At 41.7% G+C, this 24,406-nt stretch overlaps 2 protein-coding genes across 2 annotated transcripts in view; one reads left to right on the top strand and one right to left on the bottom strand.

Annotated features, from left to right (window-relative positions):
• SCFD2 (sec1 family domain containing 2) overlaps window positions 1-19,559 on the top strand; it is a gene marked incomplete at its 5' end in the record, with an annotated part of 187,413 nt that extends 167,854 nt beyond the window's left edge. The window contains 4 exons of the mRNA XM_031055697.1: window positions 4,788-4,933; window positions 8,429-8,563; window positions 13,843-13,962; window positions 17,888-19,559. Coding sequence (XP_030911557.1) covers window positions 4,788-4,933; window positions 8,429-8,563; window positions 13,843-13,962; window positions 17,888-17,980 — 494 coding nt within the window. The remainder of the gene's footprint in view (window positions 1-4,787; window positions 4,934-8,428; window positions 8,564-13,842; window positions 13,963-17,887) is intronic.
• A 1,521-nt stretch (window positions 19,560-21,080) lies between these two features.
• On the bottom strand, window positions 21,081-24,398 carry RASL11B (RAS like family 11 member B). The gene is made up of 2 exons (XM_031059465.1): window positions 23,499-24,398; window positions 21,081-22,663 (listed from the first exon to the last, which is right to left on the bottom strand). Exons 1-2 carry the CDS (start codon window positions 23,535-23,537, stop codon window positions 22,196-22,198), a joined length of 507 nt encoding a protein of 168 aa, XP_030915325.1. The 5' UTR covers window positions 23,538-24,398; the 3' UTR covers window positions 21,081-22,195.
• Between the last annotated feature and the right edge of the window lie 8 nt (window positions 24,399-24,406).

The raw sequence follows: 24,406 nt of genomic DNA, 5'->3' as shown, positions 1-24,406 counted from the left end.
GAAATGTAAGTTAGATATTAGGAATAAATTTTTTTACTGTGAGCGTGGTTAGACACTGGAACAGGTTGGCCATGGAGGTTGCGGATGCCCCACCCCACAGTATTCAAGAACGGGTTGGATAAGGTTTTGTACAACCTGGTCTAGCAAAAGGTCCTTCCCCATGGCAGGGCAGTTGGAACTAGATGATCTTTAAGGTCCATTTCAACCCCTTAACATTCTATGATTCTGTGATTCAGTGCTGTGTGGACTGGCAGAAGGGTCAAGTCCAGGACTGGGAAATCCCAAATTCCCCATCTGGCAGTGATGATAAAATCTTGTACACCTTGGAAGAGTTTGGGTCTCTTCACTTCTGGTGGAAAAATAACTTGCCCTTTGTGGGGTTGGATGGTTTTGCAGCTGTATGGTCCAAGCTGAGTTCAGCCTCCCAAAGCCACAAAGGGCGGAGGCGTGACTGGGGCAAGGAGCTACCCTGGAAGACAGAGGGAAGAGGGAGGGTGAGAAAAGGGATTGAATTGGAATGATACCTTACAAATCTGCTATGGTTGCTGGTAGGAGATGGGAAAAGAGCATCCCAAAGCTGTGGACAGGGAGAGGTTGTCTGTGTAAGTCTGTGCCTGCCCTTCCCCAGGTGATGAGCTCCTTCCCATCTCTGCCCACAGCACCAACACACTGCTTTGCCAGGGCTTCAGCAAAATGATCATTTCTTTTATGATGTGAGCTGCCAGCAGCGCAGACTTGACTGTCCATCCAGCACCACACATGCTCTGGCTGGGGATGCAGAGGACGGAGCACAGAGCAGGACCCTCCCCAGCCCTGGGGATGGATGTGCTGCAGGGAAGCTGTCACAGGCACCAGTGTGTCTGCCCCTTCTAGACACTCTCTTCACTCAAGGGCTGTAGAATACACCTTTCTTCTGAATTCCCCCAAACTGAATTCCCCCAAACTGAATTCCTCCAAACCGTCTGCTGGTGTAACTATAGGGAAATGGCAGATTTCATGTGTTCTGGCCTGTCCTTTCTTGTCCCACAGTGTCACACTCACTTAGCAGCTTCGCTTTTTAGATGCATCAGAGAGCATCAGACAATTCAGTACAAATCAGATGGAAGAATAAAGATTCAAATGTGTGGCAGAATCCACAGGGAAGAAAAGTGACAGGAGAATTATACAAATTACATCCTAGTTTTGGGTTTTTATGGAATAAAGATTCAAATGTGTGGCAGAATCCATAAGGAAGAAAGTGACAGGAGAATTATACAAATTACATCCTAGTTTTGGGTTTTACGCTTTTTTTTTTATCCTGCAAAAACCAGCAATGATCTGTGTCACTGTACACATTTGTAACTTCTTTTGCATAATAGATCTTAATGCACAAATATACCAAAACTATTGTAAAACATGGCTCTGGATGTGCATATGTAGATCCTTAGATTTATCTACTAGAGAAAGAAGGGCCCACGTTGCTATGCTATCACCTAAAGTATGAAAATAGAAGATTTTAATTAATTCAATATCATAGTGCTGTATTTTCAGTTCTAACCTTCAAGGAACCCTTTATCTCTTTTGTTCTTCTGTCTTTTGCTGACAAGCACATTAACTTTGCATATCTAGAAAATAATGAAATCCTGCATAATGAAATCCTGATGCTGGATTTTCTCTCCCTCTGAGTGCAAGTTTACTGGTTTAGCCCATGATTCAATGTGTGCCTCTGAAATGGCTTGGTTATTCTGCTGGCTCTGTTCCAGGGTTTGCAGGGTTTACATTGCTTTATTTCTGTAAAAGGGTTATAGAGAGAGCCTAAGGTGGAGAAAGCTGATGTTTATACCAATAAAACAGAGTGGAGTGGTAAACTTTCAGCTTTCCTAAACTTTCAACTTTGTAAGAATCATAGGCCTAGTGATGTCTCTGAATTATCAAAGTCCTTCCAAAAATGTTGATAATTATCAGACTACTTTAGAGAAAGAACAAGTTTGTTTATAATGCCTTTATGTGTACCAAAAGAGACTAAGCACAGTGAAAGGTTTCCTGAAACTCAGGTCTGAATTTCTCATTTGTTACATTTTGGAGGTAGAGGGGGGATAATCAATCATATGCTGGTCTTTAATTATAGATCTCTATTATGGGTTCACAGTGCCCATGTCCTTTTCTTAAAGCATTTTCCTTCCAGTTCCAGAAATCAGTAGAAAAGCTGGTCCTGTTTGGTTCCTGGGTCACTCAGTACTGTAGAAAACAGCATCTCCATTCATTCTCCTTCTTTCACACTTCGTGTGAAAATGGATTAATTGTGGTAATAATGGTTACGCAGATGTGTTGCTTAAGAGGAGATGTACTTTGTCTCATGAAAAAGTTCATAAGTCTTATCTTGGTAGGCACTGAATGCAGCTCCCAACAGAGTCATTTTCCTCACTGCAGAACTAGGTTGTGTTCTTTAAAATCTTGACTCCTCTGCAGGTTAGTGGTGATTTTCTTTTTCTCCACAACTGGGCTTTGTCAAGTCCAACAGGAAATCCCAAAATTTTATTTAAATGCCTTTTCCCATGTATAATAGAGCTTGAGATTCAAAAGAATTTATTCAGCATGCTCTCCAAATGGCGTTTAACTTCCCAAGAAAAAAGAGTAACAGGAAGTTTTGTTTTAATTAGTCCATGAGCTGTGCAGCAGCTAATGTATTCCACCTCTTCTCTGTTGTAAAAGGGGCAGATTTCTTGGGAGCTTGAAGCGAGCAGAGAAGAGAGACTGTGTTCTGCTCTCCATATGCTGCAGAGCCCCATTTGCAGGGAAAGTGTGAATGGGAGGTGATTTGTAGCTGCCTGCCACTTGTAAAGAACAAGCTTCTGTTGTTCTCCGGGCTGGAAAGAAACCTGGCTCCCCTCTGTAACCCTAGAGCAACAGGTAGACAGCAGCCTTCAGAGATTTTGATTTCAACAATAAGGGATTGTTAAGAAAACTTATTTTTTCATTTATATTAAAAAAAGAGGTACTGGATGTCAGGCTGGAAATAGATATCCCTGGTTTCCTCAGACATTATATTTCTTGATGGAAAGTCCCAAGGAAGTCACGTTTTAGAGAAATGTTGACAGTACACCTCTCTTGCCTCTGTCAGGCCAGCCATAAACAGCCAGAGTGGATCTTCACCTCCCAGTGCCACCTTGGGGTCCCAAAGTGGGTCCAGCACAGCCACTCTGACCTGGAGACTGGAAATGGACATTGGCCCCTCCATGCTCCAGTGCTCCTGGAGATACACTTCTGGTTTTGCTGGAAGACACAGCTGAGCACAGCCCAGTGCTCCAGTGCTCCCACATCTCTCCTCAACAAATGATATTCAGACAAATGAAAGCTCAGTGTCTAATCATCATCGTGTAGGAATAGTTTCAGAGCTCTACAAGTGTGTGTGTGTGTGTGTGTGTGTGTGTGTGTGTGTTTATATTGTGTATAGTTTTTACTGAGTGGAACACCAAGGTATGAAAGTAATTCAGATCCACTGTCAAATATTCCCTGAACATTTTGAGCTTACCACCTATTTATTGATTTTTTTAAGTACATAAGGATTCTGTCCTTTGTCAGTTGCAGAGAAAGTTTGTTCAGGGATCTCCTACCCAAAAATCCAGGTGCCTTCTTGACAGTCAGGATGCCTGCTTTCAGTGCCAGGCTCCAAGGGTGCAGCACAGTGCAAGCTGAACCTGCAGGGAGACCTTGTCCTCTCAGCAAGATTCTTCATACACATAGAGATTTGGTGGTGCAGGATTGGTTTCTGAACTGGAGGATGGACACAGAAACCACTACAGCAGCATCCCTGGAGAAGTCAACAGCAATAGGCAGGAGTGAGTCTGTTAGTGTGAGCATGTGGCAAGAAGAGTTATTTTATGATGGATTTTCTGCCACAGGGATGAAGAGTCAAGCAAGCAGAGAGGCAGGCAGAGATGTCAAGAGGAGTAGAACTGTGTTGACAAGGCAATAAAAATATCAGGTGACCCACTTAACCTCTCACTAGGCTAATTCTCATCAGCAGAGCAGTGGAGACAAGAAAGCATTTATTTCAATGCTTCTGTGCAATATAGGTCGTATAGTGAGGGGGATGGAGCCAAGACTAAGACATTCCTTTTTCCAATGCCCTGTCTGGCCACCCAGAGGGACATTTTAGGTGGTCCTGTAATTGGAATTCAGCCTTAGTGGAAGATAAGCATTATCCCTTAGCAGAAGTGCATTGGAAAAATACATTAGAGGTAATAACTCTGCCACTTTGAGGGATAGGAACTTTTTTTGTGATAATGCAGCTCTTTCCAAAGTCTGGCTGACCTTTCTGCTGTATTTAGCTCAGACTCTTCCATTTTTCTTGTCACAAAGGTAGGAAATGTATTTGGAGTGAGCCGGCTGCTGGCCAGGGAGGAGCAGTTCCCTTTTTCATGGCTGTTTACCCAAGCAGACCAGCAAACCAGCTGGCTCCTTCCCACATAACAGGGGGCTCTTCTTTGGGGTCTGCTAGCATGGAACCTTCTGTTGGCTGGGAAGAGCAAAACATCCTCTGTGCTGATGAAAATGCTGCATGATTGTGGTTACAAAGAGAAGCACTCTTCACTTTGCCTGCTGTCCAGAATTTTTGCCTTCTTGCATATCTGCAGAGACTTGTGCCATGCTGAGGACATGCTGCCTAACAAGGCCCCAAGTTTCTAGAATATAATACAATAAAAATAATTTTAAATTTCCTCCCTGTTACCCCTTTCCTACTGTTTATTATAAAAACACATGAATATTTTTCACTCACTCAGCTGTGTGTTTCTTTATTTCCTTAGGCTGTGACTCGTCACTGAACCTGACATCTCAGAAAGCCACAGATGCAGTGGACGGTATCTTCCGGTCCCTCAGGGATATTGCCAGGGTCCGACTGCACATGAAACAGTTCCATTCCATACATAATCCAGGCAGCAACACCCACCAGGCAAGTGTAGCTTTCTTTTCCCTGTGTTTGTTATTTCTCTAGCCTGCTGTCAAAATTACAGCACTAATTTTGTGGATGTGCTATTCCTATACACATTCTGCCCATGAAGAAGATATTTAAGCATAGATTTTATAATTGAGCCAGCCCTCAAAAATTTCCTCGAGTCCTTTGTCCAGGCTCAGGCATATGCATATCAGTGTCAGCTCTGAGGAAGAAATTTGGGCTTTGCTCTGCAGCACTGTGGAATGACATGAATGCCTGTGAAAGGCAGGGTAGGTCAAGATGGCTCTCGACTTAGACTGCTCAAGGCAGAGTGAAGCAGGATGTCTGCACCCATACTGCAGCTATATTCTTATTGTATTTCCTCTCCTGTCCCTGTAAGCATGAGGGACAAACCTGTTTGCAAATAGGTCACAAAAGCAGCTTCTGTTTCTGAAATAGGAACACATGATCTACAGTACTGCTTTTGGTCATCAGAACTAATAGACAGTGGTTTTCCTTCTCTCTGTCTCTCCTGAAGAACTTTCCCAGTTAGAGTTCTACAGCAGAAAGTAGTGATTTAGAGAGAGATCACAAAACATTATTCTAGCCATGAGCCAAAAAAAATCCTTCCAAACTCGTAATGGTGCTGTATACCAGCAAAGGGATGTAGTTCAAATTAAGCATTGCTTTGGAAGAACATGACTGTTGCAAAATGTCACTGGAAATCTAAGGTGAAGAAAATCTGTTCCTGAAGCCTTCCAGCAGTTTGGACCAGTCTGGTGTCCAAAATGGGGAAAATTCTTAAACATTTAATACAGTTCAGTGCAGGGGCAGTGAGATGATAAGAAAAGTTTCCTGGAAGTGTAATTAGCATCAGTATGTCCTTTAGATGAAATCCACTTTGCTTGCTTAGGGATAAGTGCTGGAACACAGCAAGGGATATATTAACACCTTGCAGCACCTTAATCTAGTCATGCAAGGGATCTAGTTGCTTGAGTAGGACAAACTTTCTGCTGAGGGAAGTCCAGGAGTATGTGATTGTCCATGATGCTTACAGCTCTCTGGAAATGGGCCTCTCTTTTGACTGGCAGGGGCTGTGTGCAATCAGTTCAGCTCCTCAGAAGTAGTGCCTGTCCTGTGACCACACTCATTGCCAAACCTGCTTAGTGCTGTGGGGGTGGGTTTAGCCTCTACATACTTTTTCACTTTGTCTGTTAAAAGCTGGGAAGTTTCCATTTCTTCGTAAGACTCATGAAAAGGTTTCTATGGGTAGGTAACTGGGAATTGGATAGCCTCTTAGAAGGACTTTTTGTAGCATTGTAGTCTGTATGTCTAAAATAAAATGATAAATGTTTTCATCAGGTTATCAAACTAGTTCATGTAGTGACCATACAAGAACAGAATTTTGCCTGTTATTGAAACTACTTTCATCTTGATCTAGGTATATTTCTGTCTTCCTCCTTCCCATCCTCCATTCCTTCTTCCATCCCTCACTCTCCTTTCCTCATTCTCTCTCTTTGTCTGTTTCCCTCTCTTCTCCCCTTTATAATCTCATATGGTGTGTGTCCCATAGCTATTGAAGTGTTTAACAGCTATTTTAAACAAATTTGTGCCTGCCAAAATTTAAAGTTGATTCAAGTTTCATTATATGAGATAGAAACCAATGCAGGTTTTGGGAGTTGTATGTAAAAAAAACCCTACAAATATAGTAGATTAATTTCAAGTCATAAAAGATTTTTTTAAATATTTGAAACCATTACACTTAAAAAGGTAGGGGATTGTACTATCTGTATTTTAGTATTTGTGTAGTCTGACTGGGTTGTTTTGAAGGGCACTGAGTTTTGGTTCTGAAAATTCAGACATGCAAAATCATAGCTAATTTTTGACGTCTTTTGAGTAGATAGTTTTGTCTGAATGATATTTTTCATTTCAGTCAGATGATGTTTTTCCTTTAATTTTGTGGAGTAAGCCTCTCTGTTAAACTGTGATTTGATCTCTGCTCCAAAAAGATTTCATTCCTAATGTTTTTCTGTTCCTCATCTATGAAGATATTAAACAGATTTTTATAAATAGGACTTCATGCCTGCATGTGTATTTTCAAACAGTTGTTTATTGCGTGACTAGATTTGACAGAAATCTTGACATGTTCTAGAAGATCCTGCATCTCGTGTCTGCTGTAATTTGCTTTGTTGGCTCAACTAAAAATTATGCACATGTTGTGAGAAGAACTAGATGAGTTGTATAAATCTTTGTTGACAGCATTGTATTAAAAAACTGTAAGCTTTGTTTCTCACTCTAAAGTGTTGGATGAAAAACATTTCTTTAATGACTCCAGAAAATTTTAGTTTCAAGCCAAGTGGTTTGTGTTTTATTTTCCATCAACTTTTACTATTTACTTGCAATATGTCTCTTGTAGATACCATCTTTACAAAACTAATGATGTTGCACTTGATTCCCCTAAGTAATCTAAGGGATGATATACGCCTGTGGTAGTCCCAAAACCAAATAAGTGTGCTAATTTTAAAGCTGCTCATTTTCTGAGATGGTTGCACTTTCTGAAATGATCGTGGTTGTGTTGCAGTTTGGGTAAAGTTAAAAGCAGTACAACAAAGCTCCATCTGTAAATCAAGCTTGAATTTTCATTAAAGATCTTTCCATTGGTTCCTAAAAGTTTTATCTTAAATTTTTTTTTCAGCATGTCAGAGTGGTTTAAATCTTGGTATTAGAATGTGGAGATTATTGAGCTACTACTTCATTTTCAGACAGGATTTGTGGATCCTGAAGAGGATACAAGGTTGATCCTTTTGGAGTAGACCTTCCAGCATGTTGACCATTTGTACCTTTACATTTTCCACTTCTCCTAGCCCCTAACTTCTCTGAAGCTCTGACATTCATGTAGTGGTGGGGTTGTTTGGCCTGTTTTTCAGAAGTCTTCCACAGGTGGAAGTATTATGTGGAGTGCCATGGCCACAGAAGCTAAAGGACTAACAGGGACTCCTTAGCTGTGCTCTCCCATGAGGGACAAACAGGCAGGTTGGTCTCTTCCCTTCCCTGCTGGTATCCAGACTTCAGTGGGGACACTTGGAATAAGGTAGAAGTTGTCAATTAAAAAAAAAAATAAAATCCCTGTTTAGGTGTTTGTAAAATCATTAGAAAGGGAATGAGTTCTGGGTGCACAATGGGCAACAGTGTCTCTGTACACCATCTGTATGGTTATCCATTTCTGTATTACCTCCAAAAATATTCTAGAGAAAGTAAAAGTCCCCCCTTTCTTCCTTGTCTCTCTTTACTGATATAATGCACATGGGGCAGAGTAAATGTGTGACTCTCTTCCAGTCCTTTCAGTCTGATGTGCTGGTGCACACCATCTGCAGTCAAGGTCGCAACCTCTCTGAATGCTTTCATTTCTGGGATAATTATTTCTGTAACCTTTAACAGAAATAAAATATTTAGAATCATGGTTGCACTGAATCTAAACAGGTTTGCTCACAATGCATTGTTCTCTTTGTGCAGGCTTCTTACAAACCTCTGCTGAAACAGGTGGTGGAAGAGGTCTGTAATCCTGATCGGCCCGATCCTCTTGATATTGAGCACATTTCATCAGGCCTCACTGATCTCCTTAAAACTGGATTCAGCATGTTCATGAAGGTAAACCAGCCTTCCCAAGCTCATCTGTAAGATTTTCCTGAGGTCAGAACATCATGCAGAAGTAGCTGACTTTATTACACTGCTCAGCAGAACTTAAGGGGATAATGTTAGGAGAGTTAAATCCTTGAAGGGGGGCTGGGAATAGCTTGTGGCATCACATTGCAGGTACAGTGCAGACAGATAGCACTTGCTGAACAAAACAAGAGGAATGGAGCAGACTGAACATCTAAATAAGGGTCATGGTGGACACCAAAATAAGTATGATATATCTGGGAAGAGGCAAAGTGGTTTTGCTAAAGGGAAGTCCTGACTCACATACCTTTTAGAGCTCTTCAGAGATAGCCAACAAATTGATAAGTGAGTGTCAGTTCCTGTTACCTACCTGGCATTCCAAAAGGCATTCCACATGGCACCTCATCAAAGGACTTTAAGGACGCTCAGCAGCCTTGAGATAGGAGAGAAGTAAGTATGAACAATCTGGTCTCACAGGGGGTGAAGCAAGAGCTCCAAATTTAATACCTTTTCTATCATTTGGTATGGTTCAACTCGTACCATAGGGGAAGGAAGGAAGCCTGTAAGTTAGAAATTTCTTTGTGGATCCTCTTAGCATGTTTTAAGACAGTCATTCTACAAGAACTTACTCTGCCTTACAAATTAACTCATGCTAAGTGTCTGCTAAATATTTACAGAGTTGAAGTGTGGAGTAGCCAGCATGTTGTACATTCAGCCTTGTTTTACTGCATATCCTGAATTCTCCATTGAAAACAACCCTAAATTCACACCAGACCACATCAGTACTATGGTTATGAGTACAGTACATTTCAACATTGTGCCCAGTGTTTTTCCTTTAGTTTTACCACCACCACCCCTCCACATAGAAGAGACATCAGCAAACTCTGGGAGGCAGTGGACACAAGTTGCAGCAAGGGAAATTCCCGTTGAATAAATGAAAAAAAATTCTAACTGTAGGAGTGGTTAGCTCCAGAGAATTTTCCCTCTCTCAGATATTCAAATGTTGGCCAAACAGAACCCTGAGCAACCTGATATAATTTTGAAGTTGGCCCTGCTTTGAGCAGGGAGATGAACTAGGTGAGCTACAAGGTTCCTTCCAATTTGATTCTGTGATTTTATGGTAATAGAATTTTTTTTTTTCTCCTTTGTGAAAATTCCTGCTAGACCTGCATTTAAAGCCAGGTGACAAAAATAGTTTTGACTGTTGTTTTGGTATTATTCTAGAACCCAGTATCAGAATAACCAAGTTATTTTTCTGTTGTTTCAAAGAAAGCTAGTATTGAGCACATAATCTAGTAAGGCTAAAATCCAATGCTTGTTTTCAGGAATCTGTTTCCACAGTTGAAATAGATTTCCAAGATACATTCAGTTAAGTTCCTAAATTGAAATTCTCAGTTCTTCAAAGCTAAAAATAAAGCCCTAAGACAACAGAGGATACATATAGAAAAAGTGACCCAATATATCTCCGTTCTTATGTCGGAACTGAAAAATTTATGCCAACACTCCAAAAATAGTAGTTTAAAACACATTCCACTATCAAACAAAGTAATCAGGTTGTTATACCCAAGTAATGTTTTTAATTATTGGTTTCATTTACCAGTAATTTTCACAATTCTATTGATTTCATTGTATTTGTTTATTGCAGAATTTTTAAGCACGAATATAGGTTATTCTTTAAATTGAAAAAAATAAGAATATAAGGACTTCAGAAGGCCTAAATGGTTAGCTGGAGACATTGACACCTTTAACTAGTTTGAGGACTAATCTGTCCTTTTAGAAGGGGGGTGTGTGTGTGTGTGCATGTGTGTGTGTGAGAGGCATAAGTAGTTATGGCAATATGTACCTGTAAGTGCATCTTTCCTGGTAAGACAAATATCCTACTATAAGGAATATTTAAGAGATGAGCAAGTGAACTTTGTGTAGGGTAAAGATTTCATAGGCATCATCATATACTTCACAAATATGTGTCCATGCTCGCTCCCTTAGTTTGTAGCCTGGCTTGCTGGCATGTGCTCAATTGTTGCATGAATGAGTGTCTGACCAGCCTGTATTTCTGACACAATCACACCATCAGCACAGTAATTATTTTGTGAGCTTCCTTATTTTTGTTTCTTTCTCAATGCCTGAATACAAATGCCAACTCACATAAAAACACTTTGGTGATTGCCTCAGGTGTGTTAGTTCAGGACAGACTTTTAAAGACATCTCTCATCCAGAAGTTGTTTGTCTGGCAGATATGTTTGTTTTGAAGCTAAGGGATGGTGAAGGGAAAAAGCCCCCCTGCTTCAAGGACTCCTGTTTTGACTGCCACTCTAGATGACATGTTTTATGATCATCTGAGCTTGTTATCATTGATACCCAGTGCCCTACACAGCAGCCTAGTTTCTGGTGATTGACGTGTTTTCCTTTTTCCAGTTATTGAGCTAAATTAATTGGTTTCTGGTTGGTCACAAAAACCAGAATCATCAGTGCTGCTGTTTTTGTTGGGTGAGTTACAGAACAATAATGATTGTTTTTGCTGACTTTCCTCAGAAAAAAACCGTTTTGTGAGCTGCCATGAGCCATGAGAAAACACCATCCTCTAATGCCTTCCAGTTTCAGTTTTAAGGTTTTATTGAACCTGTTTCAGTTTTAGAGTTTTACTGACTGCTGCTACCCTGTTTTACCACCTCCTCCTCTCTCTCTCCCCTCTACACAGACACATGCAGCAGCAAAGAGCCCTCTGACCACCAGCATCCTGAGCATACCCTGTATGGCGAGCTCAGAGCTGGGGAGAAGGCCCTAGTGTCCTACTGGGACACTCTGCTGGCTCAGGGCACCTTCCTTTGGACTCTTTCATGTCAACATAATGGTTTTGAGAGGTTTTTGGTTAATCTTTTAATTGTCCAAGACAGCTCTGCGAATTTTTTTTTAATGTATGGCATTTTGAATTGACAGTGAATTTCACTCAGGGATTTTGGCAAAAATCAGATTTCACAGTAAATTCAGAGGCAGTGGAAATGTCCCAAATCAACTGAACTATAGAAGGATCCCAGAAGATACACATTGCTTTTGTTGCAATCCATTTCAGTTCTTCTTCTCTATCACTGGAATGAGTTGTGTTCAGCTACATACAGCCAGTTCCTTCAAAAGAGAGAGTCTTGGGTGGTTGTATTATCAAACAAGAAAAAAAAAATTGGCAGAAACTTGCATTCTTAACACAGCCAAATATTTTGTACCCAAAGTACTGTCCTCCTTCAAAACACTTACACATAGCATAACAAAATTACAGATTCCAAGACCCTTTCATTTCTGTTTTAATTTAATTTAGAGTTTGCATGCCTAATAGCATTTTTAATACGCATTTCTGGAATTTGTGGTTTGAACTTTCGTCTTCTGAAAAATAGTAAGTTTTATATAGGCACCATGTGTTTGGATCTAGGTTTATTTTGACTGAAGGAAATGATTTGTCAAGACATTTTCTCTTTAGCATAACCCTGAAAGCTCATGATTTCCAATTCTTATACTGGGTGTCCTTTCGGTGTGCCCAATGTTCTGTATGCATGTTTATTATGAGTTTGTTTTTGCTAGGAAAGATTTTAGGAATCAAAGAATCCCAGAATCACAGAATATTCTGAGTTGGAAGGAACCCACAAAGATGATAGAGTCCAGCTCCTGGCCCTACACAACACCATTCCCAAGTATCACACCATGTGCCCAAGGGTATTATCCAGGCAGGCGTTGTGACCACTTGTGACCACTTTCCTGGCAGGCCTGTTCCAGTGCCCTGGAACTGTAGCATATATGCTATCAACAAAGTCAGAGAGTAAGAGAATAAACACCCAGTATGCAAATACTCAGCTCTCTAATACATCTGTCTAAGGCTTTTGTACTAGTTTCAAAGGCTCAGGAATTCAAGAGCTCCTTGCCTGGGGAGCAGCATTGAAGAGGGAACCAGCCCCATGTAATCAAAGCCAGCTAGCCTGGAGAGAGAACATGGCATCTCCCTGTGCTGACTTCAAAAGGAAGAGTCCTTGCTGAAGGTTACCAGGCAGAAAGCCTGACAGACCTGCAGGATGAAAAAGTGCCAAAAGACTAAATATAGGAAAGCCACAATAAGGAAAAGAAGAGGAGCTATACCCCCAGGATCTGGAGCCACAAGGATCAAAGCAAGCTGCTGTGGTGGGGAAAGCAAAGGAGCCCTGCTCTGCCCAAACATGGGCTGACACCAGTTTCACTCTGTCGAGTGAATGCTGTTAAAAGCCTACGCTCACACAAGGAGAGGAGGCAGAGAGTCTAAAAAGGAATTAAACTATTTTGTCACTTTTCAGAACTGAACATTTGGAGTGTTTCATGCTCCAGGGTGATGTGACAAGAGCAATTGCATGGGGTCTGTTGACATCCCTCCCAAAGACTGGATCAAGTTAGTGTCAGGGGAGTGTGTTTTCTCAAGAAGGAAACAGTTTGCTAGGAAACAGCAAAGTTATCAAACTTCTAGAAGTGGCTAAGAGAAAACTGATGCAAAGCATCACCTTCACGTTTAAAATTAAAATACATATTTAAAATTAATTAAAGCATCACTTTCACATTTAAACTTAATTATGAGGTCTTAACTGAAGTGGGATATTTGTGCCATTTTAAAGATAATTGAGGAAAGATGAAACAAGTATTTTCTTGGAGCTAAAGGTTCTCTATATTAGTTACAAGGTAGTCATAGAAGCATGGAAAACTCTGAATTGAAACAAGCTGTAAACTGATTTTATACTATAATGTACCTTATTTATTTTTATTGGATGAATTGTAAAAGATTATTCACTGCACCGGTGAAAACACATTGCATAAAATTCTTTTCCATGTTGACTTCAGGCAGGGATTCTAGCATGTTTGGGCTGGACTCCTTGCTTCTGCTGGGTAGTAATTTACCCCTCATTCCCTCAAGTCTCCTGTGTATGTGTATCCAAAGTAAACATCCACCCAAGTACTCTCCTCCCTCTCTGAGAAAGGGAAGAAACTAATGAAGAAAGAATGGAGGGAGAAACCCACAGACTTCAGGAGAAACTCCTATAGGTTTCAGGGGAATCCATGGAGACTTTATTTCCCTGAAAACAGCTAATTAGTTCTAAATGGGCATCATCCCCATTGATTTCCCTCTCAGCTGCTACAGCATTCCATTAATATTTCTTTCTGAGCTTCCTCTTTGGTCTTCCACTAGGGAGCCAATCACTGATAATCCATAGGTTTGGACCTAGATGAAGCAAGTACAAATAATGCTTTTCTTCATTTTCCAGGTGAATCGCCCTCACCCTGGTGATCATCCTCTTCTGATCATCTTTATGGTTGGAGGAGTGTCAGTCTCCGAGGTCAAAATGGTGAAGGATTTGGTAGCAACACGCAAACCTGGTACCCAGGTACAAACAGCTAAGAAACTATGAAAATTCATCAAATAGTGTTCCCTATAGCACTGGTACCAAACCTACAGAAAGCCACAACCATACGGGCAGAATGATGCTAGGATTTTGCTGTGAAACATCTGTAGGCAACAAGTATTCAGGCACCAAGGGTTTGTTTTTTCACATTATAGTCAGCAACAAAAGTTCAGACTCAGGTTGGAGAGTTCAGAACAGACTAGCATTAATTTGAAGTAGCTTCCATCCTGTCTCAAGAGATTAGTTTCTTTGTGTTCTTTATAAACAGAAACATTTGCTGTCCAAAAAGCTACAGGGTCCCTGGTCATCCATCTGCACGACATAGTGCAGGGATACTCAGGAGCCTGAGTATCACCTAGTGATTTACCAGTGGTAATCCTGCAATTAGCAATGGTGAGGAGCAAAATAAATTAACCTGGATACAGCTGTACTGTTCCTGTGTCTGGCCAGATGTCTCTGATAGCTGACCACTAGACCCTAAGTAGCCTGAAGCAGGTTGTGTGGAGAAAGCCCCAAGTCTCTGCATTCCTTGAATGTGCTGTTGGACTCCTGGAAGGAGAATGGTTCCCACAGTGAGGTTTCAGTAATGTCCATGTGGCTGATCTTTGCCTCATCCACTCTCTGGCAGCAGAACTTGACTACAGTAACTGTCACCTGAATGGAGGAGGGAGACGAGGAGGAGAGTGGGCTCTGTTGGTACCTGAGATGTTTAAAATCATCATTAATTGTGGAGGACCAAACGGGTGTCTGTTGAGTACTGCAGATACATAGGGTAATACAAAGACTCTAAAGTGCTGTGTAACCAGCTGCATCATAAACATAAATCTGGTTTCCAGGGTGGCTGGCAAACATCTTGTTTTCAAGTCCTGTGGAAGGCAGTTTTGATTATTGAGAAATCATTAGCAAAATGGAGCCAACCACAGGCAAAGCAGCCCCTTAGTCTGACATGTGTTTCCATGTTTCAGTTGTCTTTGCAAGGCAGTCTCAAGCAGTATTTTGTAAGATGGAGTACCATTTTAGCAGGGTTTTTTTAAATCTGATAACACCTTTCTTCCCCATTAGTCTGCTGCTAATCTCCTCAAAATAGCAAACTATATTTTCCTTCTTGGAGGGGAATTGAGTTGTGACACACTGATGGACAAGTTAATCCACACACAAAATGTATTAAGACACCCTGAAAGATAAACAGAGGGTTAACATCTGAGTTGGTTGAGAACTATGCAGGGAGATTTTCAACTAGCTTTCTAGAGGGACTTAAGGCTTGACAGTGGTGACATGGGATCTGGTGTTGCTTTGCTTTGGCTTAACCCTGGCAGCAGGTCACCCTCTGAGGCAGATTCCTAAAGCATTTTAAGCTTTTGCTGCATCTTGCTCTTTATCCAACTGCACTGTGTTAGAGGTGAAAGAACTTTGGGGGAGAGGTGGGAGGAGGAAGAGAAAGAAGAAACTAAGCAGTTGTGCAAATCTCTCACAAAAAATAAAGTTTGTAAGTTTGTTGGCTTTACCTGGATTTTGCACTATAGTTGTGAATATGCACCACCTGTTTAGGATTATTCTCTTTTCAAAAAGCCAGGCATTTATCTAATTCAAGCCAGGATTTAACAGAGCCTTTTTATGCTGTTCAGGCAGTCAGGTTCAGGCTTCAGGGAAACACTGGCCTTCCAAGTCCCTTCCAGTCAAACAAAGCACTAACATTTATACTAATTACTGGCTCTTGGAAAACTGGAGAAATGTGTAAGTACAAAAACTGAGTAACGGAATTGAAGAAAAACTGATAGGATGCACTGATTACTTCAGCAACTGTTTGGAGTTGAAGCAAATGACATTTAAATGTGGAATAAGAGACACATGTTTCCATCCACGGAACTGTTCTGCCTCTGAATCTGAATGACAATTTTATTTCTCATGGACAAGCACAAAGAAATATAGTGTTTCCTATGCACCATTGGTTTTGGATGGTGGTAAATAGCTCCCCATAACTAGTGAGAAGTATCCTATTTTTGAAGGAAGAAATTATTTCTCTTTTTATGCTTATCAGGAGAGTAATAAAGGAGAAAGAGCATGAGAGAATGTTTCTCCCTCCCTTCTCCCAACATGACAACCATCTATGTGGTCGTGGCTGAGGCCAGCAGACTGATAAACTTTCAGATGCCCCTTTAGATGCTAGCTGCATCCTTCCCTGCCTTCAGGTGTGCTGGGGGGAAACCTCCCATTGGAGTTCAGTGGGTCAGGATGGGAGCTTCTGGCTCTTCCACCTTGGCTGCCACTAGGAGGGGATAGCCCTTCAGGTGAAGGGTGAAAGACAGGCATGAAGTACGGAACAAGGAGAAGGGCTGCAAAGGACTGTCCTGAAGAGAGCTGCCTGGAGAAGAGATGGACATTGCTTATCTGGGCAATTCTCCTCTGTAAAAATGAAAGAACAAACATTCACATTTATCCCCCTCAACAAGTCCTTGGAGATACTGGAGGGAAAGAAGTCCTGCTGTATTCAGGCATCTTTTCTGAGACATTAAAGTTGGAGATCTCATTTTTCGCTCTGTGCTTGCTATTTGTTGCACAAATCCCCTGAGGATTCAGTGGTAGGACTCCAAGAAGAAATTGCTTTTATCGGTCAGTGGCTATTGTTGATGTTTGGCTTGTACACTAGAAAAACTTTAGTAACATGTCCCTTCGTGTTTTTCAGAGCTAAAGCTGCATGATAACAAGATGAGAACATACTGTGCTATAGTCTGATTCTCATGTAACATAAGTAAGACAGTGTCAGCCTTTGGTATCTGCAAGTTACAGAGACTTTTCAGGCTTATGAAGGAAGAGATAATCAGTGTCAGTTTGCTGCAGATTGTGTGGGAGGACAAGGGAAGAGGAGAAGTGAGGGCGAGGCTATCACCAATACAGAGGGGATCTTTTCAGTATCTGAAGTGAAAAGATGAAAGAAAGAGCAACAAAAAAAGTTGAAATGCAGCATTACCACATACTTAAGCTACATGATGGACAGCACAAGGCATTTGATAGCTGCTGCAGTAGATGGACGCACATACTCTGTTGTTGATGTTTGTGCTTCCTCTCCTTGGTTTTTCATTTTCAAGTGAGCTAGAATGATCAAATCTGCCCCCAGATCCCAGCCTGCAATCCTGACCCTATGGACACTGCTAAACTAGGGGCTCAGTAAGAGCAGTGTCCTATGATTTCAACCCTGGCTTAGCTCCTCACAGCAAGAGTGTACACACTCATTCCTGGATGATAGCTTTGCTTTGCAGAGAAGCCTTCACACCTCATAATTACATACTGGTTTTCACTCAGGGAAAACAGATACCTGCACCTAGCAGGATGTGTATCATGGTTGTAGCGAGCAATGGTTTCATTCATCAGACCTGTCTGGGATTAAAAACTGGAAGAAACCAAAGTGATAACATCTGACAGTGCTCAAGGTTGAGCCTGATGTGCACAACAGCCTGTGCCTGGTCTGAAAAGATGGTTTGGAACCGGGAGTCTGGTTTCCTGCAGCAGGCACTTCTGTGGTGCTCACCTTACCTTCAACTGAGAGGAAACAGGCATCACTCAAATCTGTGCTGTAGGAGAGGAAACCACAGCTTCATCAGCTGGTGCCTCAGTAAATGCACTGGCAGTCACAATAAATCACCAGGTGAAATGTGGGTAGAAATGTGTCAAAGCACACATTCATTAAGCATACAATGCTGGCAGTCATTATGCTCCTTAAAGTGGTTTAACTGCAGTTATTAGTGAGCAGACAGTTTTGCTGGACAAGGTGCCTTGCTCTATCAGTAAACACCAGAGGCAGACAGCCTGCCTAGAGCTGGGTAAAGCAAACAGCTACTGTCTATGGCTCATTAGTACCGTCTCAATCCCTTTCAGCTTGACTTGTTGCTTCTCATTCCCCTTCTTTCAGGTAATTGTGCTCTCCTCTGTGCTCCTGACACCACACAGTGCTGTTGAGCTGTTGTTTGCCTCAGACCGTCTCCAGCCTGACGCTCGTATCTGACGGGGGAGGCTGTGGAGAAGATGAGTGCCTTGCCTGGAAACATCAAATCCCTGCTCTGTCACTCTTCTCAAGAGCTCTCCAAAAACTGACGTGTCAACTGCTGCAATTACAGCTGCAAGTGAAACAGCTGGGTATCTGGCTGCAAGGGAACACCTGCAGCTCACGGGCAGCTCTTCAGAATGGCCCATTTGTCCGACAACAAACCTCCCCTCCTTGACAATAGCACTGCACGGTGCTGAATCACTCCCAGCCTCACTCAGCATGGTGAGGGTGATTGTAATCATTCCCTAGCAAAGGAGCAGCTGAGAACCAGGTGGTGCACCATTTGCACTCCCCAAGCAGTACTGTTTCTTCTGATGGTTTTGCTGGGCTTGCTGGTGGGAAATGCTGCTGAGAGTGAGAGGCTAGCAAAATCCACCCTCTGTCATGCTACCTTGCAAGACGTGTGCCTTATACAATGTTAACAGCATCTGCTCTTACTTTGTCCCTCACTCCAGAGAGATCATGGAACACAGCCCTGATTTGGCTGGCACACAGCTCCCAGCCTGGCCATGCTCTCTCAGCAGGACTGTTAGAGGCAGGGAAGCAGAGCCAGACTCAAGGGCTGGGTTATGTGGCTGCTTCTCTCTCAGCTTTCCGTTTCCTGCTCTAGTTTCTCCACCCGCAGTCCCAGAAGAAAAGACAGTTTCTGATGGCACACATCTCTGTAGATTTATGCAGGAGGCCATATGGGCTGTGATGGTTTGATGATAACCCTGAAAGAATCCTCCCCTCACATGCATTTAAAAAAGAAGGAACAAAAAATTTTAAAAAGGGCATGATCCCATTTTCAAGAGGCCACAGCACAGATTCTTTCTTGAGCTAGATTTCTGAACAGCATGATTAGAAAACAGCTTTTATTTTTAATTTATGATCACGAAATAGCTGCAATCAAATTCAGTTATGCTTTTCTTTATAAAATCTTACTACAATCTGTGATGAAAGAGCAGCAGCCAATAGAGATTTTAATTGCATATAGCACCGAGATTTCCGAATTGCAACATAAAACGGTGGAGCTCTAAAGCTGCATCCTCTTACTTCATCCAAGTAATGCTACAACTACAGCTTACACTGAGATGAGAATGTGAAATTAAGTGACATTCACTCTATCATACCATCCTTTATTATGCCAGAGTGGAATAATTGGGAAGTAGTTTTTTAAATTTTGTTCACTAGCTAGCATTAGTTCTCCTAAATGTTTACAATGGTCTTCAGAAAAGGGTACATTTTGGTTTAAATTCAATTTTGAGTGGCTGGAAGGAAACAATGGACTGATTATAAAGCATGGACAATGTCGCCTCTATGGAAGAGAAATTTATAAGAATGACTATAGAATGGAACTTTGTGCTAGAAAAAATGAGAAATGCTATGAGATTGCAATATTAAAAGCTCAAGGAATAGTTTGAATAGAGAAACTGGAAAGCAAGTAGCTGGTCTCTTGGTTTTTCTGTCATTCTGTACTGTTCAATCTTTCATAGAATATAGTTGTTTCATAAATTCTGTAATCAATAAAGCAATGCTCTCACAATGCCAAATCTAATCTGCCTTCTCCTTTTCTCCTAGTATGCAGAGCTACACATACCAGAACTGCATATTCCTACAATCCCTTTTACTTTTGCATTATTTGGCTGTCCCTAGGAATCTAGGCCGTCTGTCTTGGTCCTAGAACGTTTCCTAAACTCTGCTCATAGCAGAAAGGCTTGTCTGTGTTCAGTGCCATTGCTGAGCTCAGGTACTCACACCTCTGAGATGCTGCTCCTTTCCTGAGCTGATGGAGCTGCTGGTTGTGGTCTTCACCCCCTCACCTCTCTTTCATCAAATGCCCTCAGGTCTCTGACTCAGCCATCTAAAGACCCGCTGTATTGAGGAGGCAGGGGGTGAGTCCAAGCAGTCATCAAATGCCCTCAGGTCTCTGACTCGGCCATCTAAAGACCCGCTGTACACCAGTGATCTTGCACTTCCTCTGGGTCAAGTAGAGACAGACTGACAGACACTAGCTTCCCAGGCCCACACACACTTTGGAGGAATCTTCTCAGCCTGTGGGGCCACAGCTGTGGTAATTGATGCTGCTTATGGACCAAAAGTACAGTGGAGTCTTTCCAGTGGCCCTAGTGCAATAGTAGGCTTATTTATTTGTAGGAAATAGCTGGAGCAGCTACAGGGACCCTGTGCTGGGGGAAAAGGTGAAGGGATGAGGGAGCTTCTGCCAGTACCATGTGAGTAGAAACAGTACAAAAGAAAGTTGCATGGGCAGGTGCAAGACCATATCAAAGAGTGTCTGAGTCCTCTGCCTGCAATACCAAGCAATTCTCAGAAGGCAAAAAAAGAGAAAACATAAAGCTACTCTTAGGAAATTGATTTACTTCTCTATTAATAAGCTAAGCACTATTTGGTATAAGCTCAGAGTGAAAGGGGAAGCTCAGTTTTGTTTGCAACTCCAATCCTAAATCACTTGGCTAGTAAGTAACTCAAGGTCCAAAAGATTATCATCAGGGACCCTGTCAGAGTTTCCCTGCATCACTTACTGCAGCTGTGTGCTAACAAGGTGAGCCTGTATGGCCATCAGCCTAGTACCAGCACAAACATCCCTCTCAGGCAGGCTTTTAGTAAAGGTACCTGAAACATGAAAAAGATAGTTGAAGACTTGCAATTTGATTAAGGTCTTCACAGTGATATAGCTCAAAACAATTTTTTTAAAGAAAGTGGCAGTCACATAGAGTTCATGTTCTTCCAGGTTTTGACCTACCTCACACTATTCCTTTCTCACTAAAAACCAAAGTATTTCTGACAAGTGGAAATGAAGAATCCCATTTTAATTTGAAAGGTCTCTGCCTTATTCAGTTCCTCTCCTACAGGAATTTCTTAAAAGGAAGTTGTAAAGCATTTGTGAGAGCAAAACCCCTGTGGTTTATGCTAATAAAGCAACAGCATAGGCAGGAAAGGACACCTTGCTGTTTTCTGCAGGGTATGTTAACTACCTTAAGAAAGCAATTACTTTGTCCCAACATTTCACTGGTTGTTACTCCTCGTTTCTCACCTCCAAAGAACACACAAGGAAATATGCAATTCAAAAATTTAATGTTGTACCAGGCAGTAAGAATGAAAAGTCCACTCCCTAGGAGGAGTAACTGTACACAAAATAAATAAGTTACAGTTTAAACAAAAGCACGACTGGCTTTTTAAAGTGCATGTGTATAAGGCCCTTAGGCTCTGAACTCCATTGGTTCAATATTAAAAAGAATTAAGTATTTATATAAAATTTGCCATATGTTTAAGAATGAAGAGGGTCTGGCTCAGCTCAGAACAAGCCATCAGCTTCATTGCCTGGAGCCAGCCATGCTTTACACCTTTTGTTCTTTTTGCATCTACTGCACACAGGAGAGAAAGAGAAAAAAGGATGTCTTAGAATGGCATCTGTATTAGACTATCACTCCACACACATTCCTCAGAAGCTCCATGTTGGATCATTTAGTCTGGAAAGTACTTTTTTAAGACAGTAAAAGTTGTTTGCAATTAGATATGTTTACACCCTGTGGACAATAGCTTTGCATACAAAGAGTGAGGTCAAGTTGTCAGCAATAACATGGCTAGTAAAAAACAAAGACCATTGTTTACAGTCTTGATGCTCAGTCCTGTCCACTTATTTTACACTTATTTTTACAGAACCATTTGATGTTTGCTTATTTGTTTTGAAATACACAGAACAAAGCCAGTTCTACTGTGCAATAAAATTAAACAGTTGCATCATGCTGTCCTTCATCCATGTGAGAACAAAACTCAAGCAGTTACTTCTGAACAGGGACCTGCAGTTCAGGGCATTTCCCTGCTCAAGTTGAGTTACAGCAAAAAAGTTGTTTCTGCACAAATGAAAGCCAAATCTGTCCAACTGGGGAAAAGGGCAAATGGTTTCATTTACTGAAAAGGTCCCTTTCCAAATGAAAATATCTGTTCAGTGAGTTGCAAAGTACAACTTTTTCAGGTGGTTTTATGGTCTTTTTCCCCCTTTTCTAATCTGATACTGTTCCTTTTTTAAGCAACTGCTTTAAGACTTCTACCATGCAAAAGGCTACTCAAACCATCCTCCTTTCACAATACCTTGGATTCTACATGTGCCAGTGTTAAACACCCTAGGTTTCAATCTCAAGCTAAACACTGGGTAGACCAAGGGCAGTGCTGTCAAACAGAAGTGACAGTCCTCACTTTGGCAGACAAAGCTTGCTTAAACCTTCTCTTCAGATCCTGCATGTTGGGCGATTTTGGCCGTGGAATAAGAGAGGTTCTCCTCCTCTCAGGGGTGCTGGTTATTTGCTGTTTATTGACTTCTTTACAGAGGAGATGGAAAGCATTGAAGACGTTATTATAGTTTTCACTGACAGATACTTCATAGAAAGTACAGCCCAGCATATTGGCCAGCTGAAGTCCCTGCTGAGGCTCCACCTCTTTGATATGCAAGAGATCAGCTTTGTTTGCCACAATGACGACAGGGACCATGTTCCCTGGATGCAGCTGTCGAACATGATGGTAAAGGTGACTGAGTAGTTCAAAGCTCTTATAGTCAGTGATGGAGAAGACAATCACCAGGGCATCTGCCCAGCGAATGCATCTGTTCAGCTGCTCATTACAATCCAGACTGTGTTCATGGATCTGAAAAATGAATGGTCTCAAATTAGATAGCTGAAGTCACAAAAGATTAAAGGAACCTGTCTTCAGGACTCTGTAAAGCCAAATAGCATTTTACAGCTTCAGACATATATTTGGATTTCACATGGTAAGTATGAACTTAATCTGAGCATAGCGAGTAAATGCAGATGTTGATTCAGCTGCAAAAAGCTGGAATTTAACACTGGAGTTTGCTATACTCAAATGGAAAATTGACCTGAGTAGTTCTGCATGCGGAGAAAGACTTTGTAGTTCCACAGAATGGGAAATTAACTGGCTAGACAGTAAGTCTGGGGAAGCAAAGATATGAGCTGGAAGCATTTAGACCTGGAGTGTTGCCCAGTTCAAAAAGGCAACAGTCCAGCATTACTCAGGTCTATACATTTAAAACTTCAGCCTGTGACACACTAATGAGCACAGCCACAATGTAGCAGACTTCACTTTGTCATACACATTCATGAAGCTTGTTGGGCAGTGGTCATGACATTTATTTTCTCATATACCATATTTCACATATACCACTTCAAATTGTTTCTGGGTTTGTGCCTAGTGTTCCCAATATACAGGAACGAGGCACTTCAGTAATTCAGCCACTCAAAAGTAACGGGCCTCCAATGAACAAATGATTCATTGAAACAGTCTCAACACAGCTGGCTTGACTGGTTCAAACACAAGTTACCACCTCTCCCACAAAGAACACCAAACTCTGAAACACACAGCAAAATATTCTACAGAAAGACCATAACAAGATGCTGCACAGCGGGGTGCAAGCGCACAAACATTTAGAGCTACTCTGGTAGCATGGTTGCATCTAGCTCACCTGAACTCCTGGAGTATCTTGCACTTGGATAGCCAACATCTCTCCATCTACCTGGATGTGCCTGCTGTAGAGATTACCTGACAAGAACACCAACAGGTTCACAAGTACAGTCACCACTCTACAGACAAATGTTGCTTCTGCTGCCCATTGGTTGTGTAGGGAAAGTCATATCACCCGTCATGAAGCAAGAAACCAGTGCTATAAGCTTTTTGGGTGTTAACAATATTTATGATATTACTAGAAACCTAGGATTAAATAATGAATTTACTTGTAGTGAAGCTGGGCATTAAATGGTAGGCAACCTGGAACTTTTAACATTCTTAAAGACTGTCTTATCTTGAATGATAAAGGGGAGAGTGCAAAATAACCAGCTTTCATTACACAGAAAAGCAGTTTTCTTGTCATTTAGTATTTCCATCATTTAGCAAAGCTCCCCTTTTAAAGTTTTCTCCCAAATTTGCCCTAAACAAAGACAAATACATTTTTTGGCTACCTGTTGGCTGGCCTGTAAGATTTCCTGGGCTGGTTGTTGTTTGGCTTTTTCAAGTAATTTCTCCAACAGAAAGCTGTCTATTTTACACCTGCATCAGTTCATTCTCTGCACTGTACTCACTGGATGAAGTAGGTAACATCACCTCTCCATTTTCCCCTGACTGGCTCTGCCTAGTCCATGCAGCTGCTGGCACTCAGTTTGCCGAGAACAATACAACAGTAGGTTCACAGAATGTTTTCTTGTTTTAGCTAAAAGATTCCTTTAAAAAAGGAGTACTTTCACCACCTAAAGCGAATTCTGCCCGAGACACGCAGTACAACCCATCTCTAGAGCAGCTGCCACCACAAACCGCGGGTGGCTGTGCCTGGCGTGCCCCTCTCCGAGGGCTGCGAGCAGACGGGGCAGGGAAGGGGCT

The sequence above is a fragment of the Geospiza fortis genome, unplaced genomic scaffold (assembly GCF_000277835.1).
Source record: "Geospiza fortis unplaced genomic scaffold, GeoFor_1.0 scaffold40, whole genome shotgun sequence".
Lineage (NCBI taxonomy): Eukaryota > Metazoa > Chordata > Aves > Passeriformes > Thraupidae > Geospiza > Geospiza fortis.
Note: the sequence above shows the minus strand (reverse complement) of the source record. Positions and strands in the feature narration are given on the sequence as shown.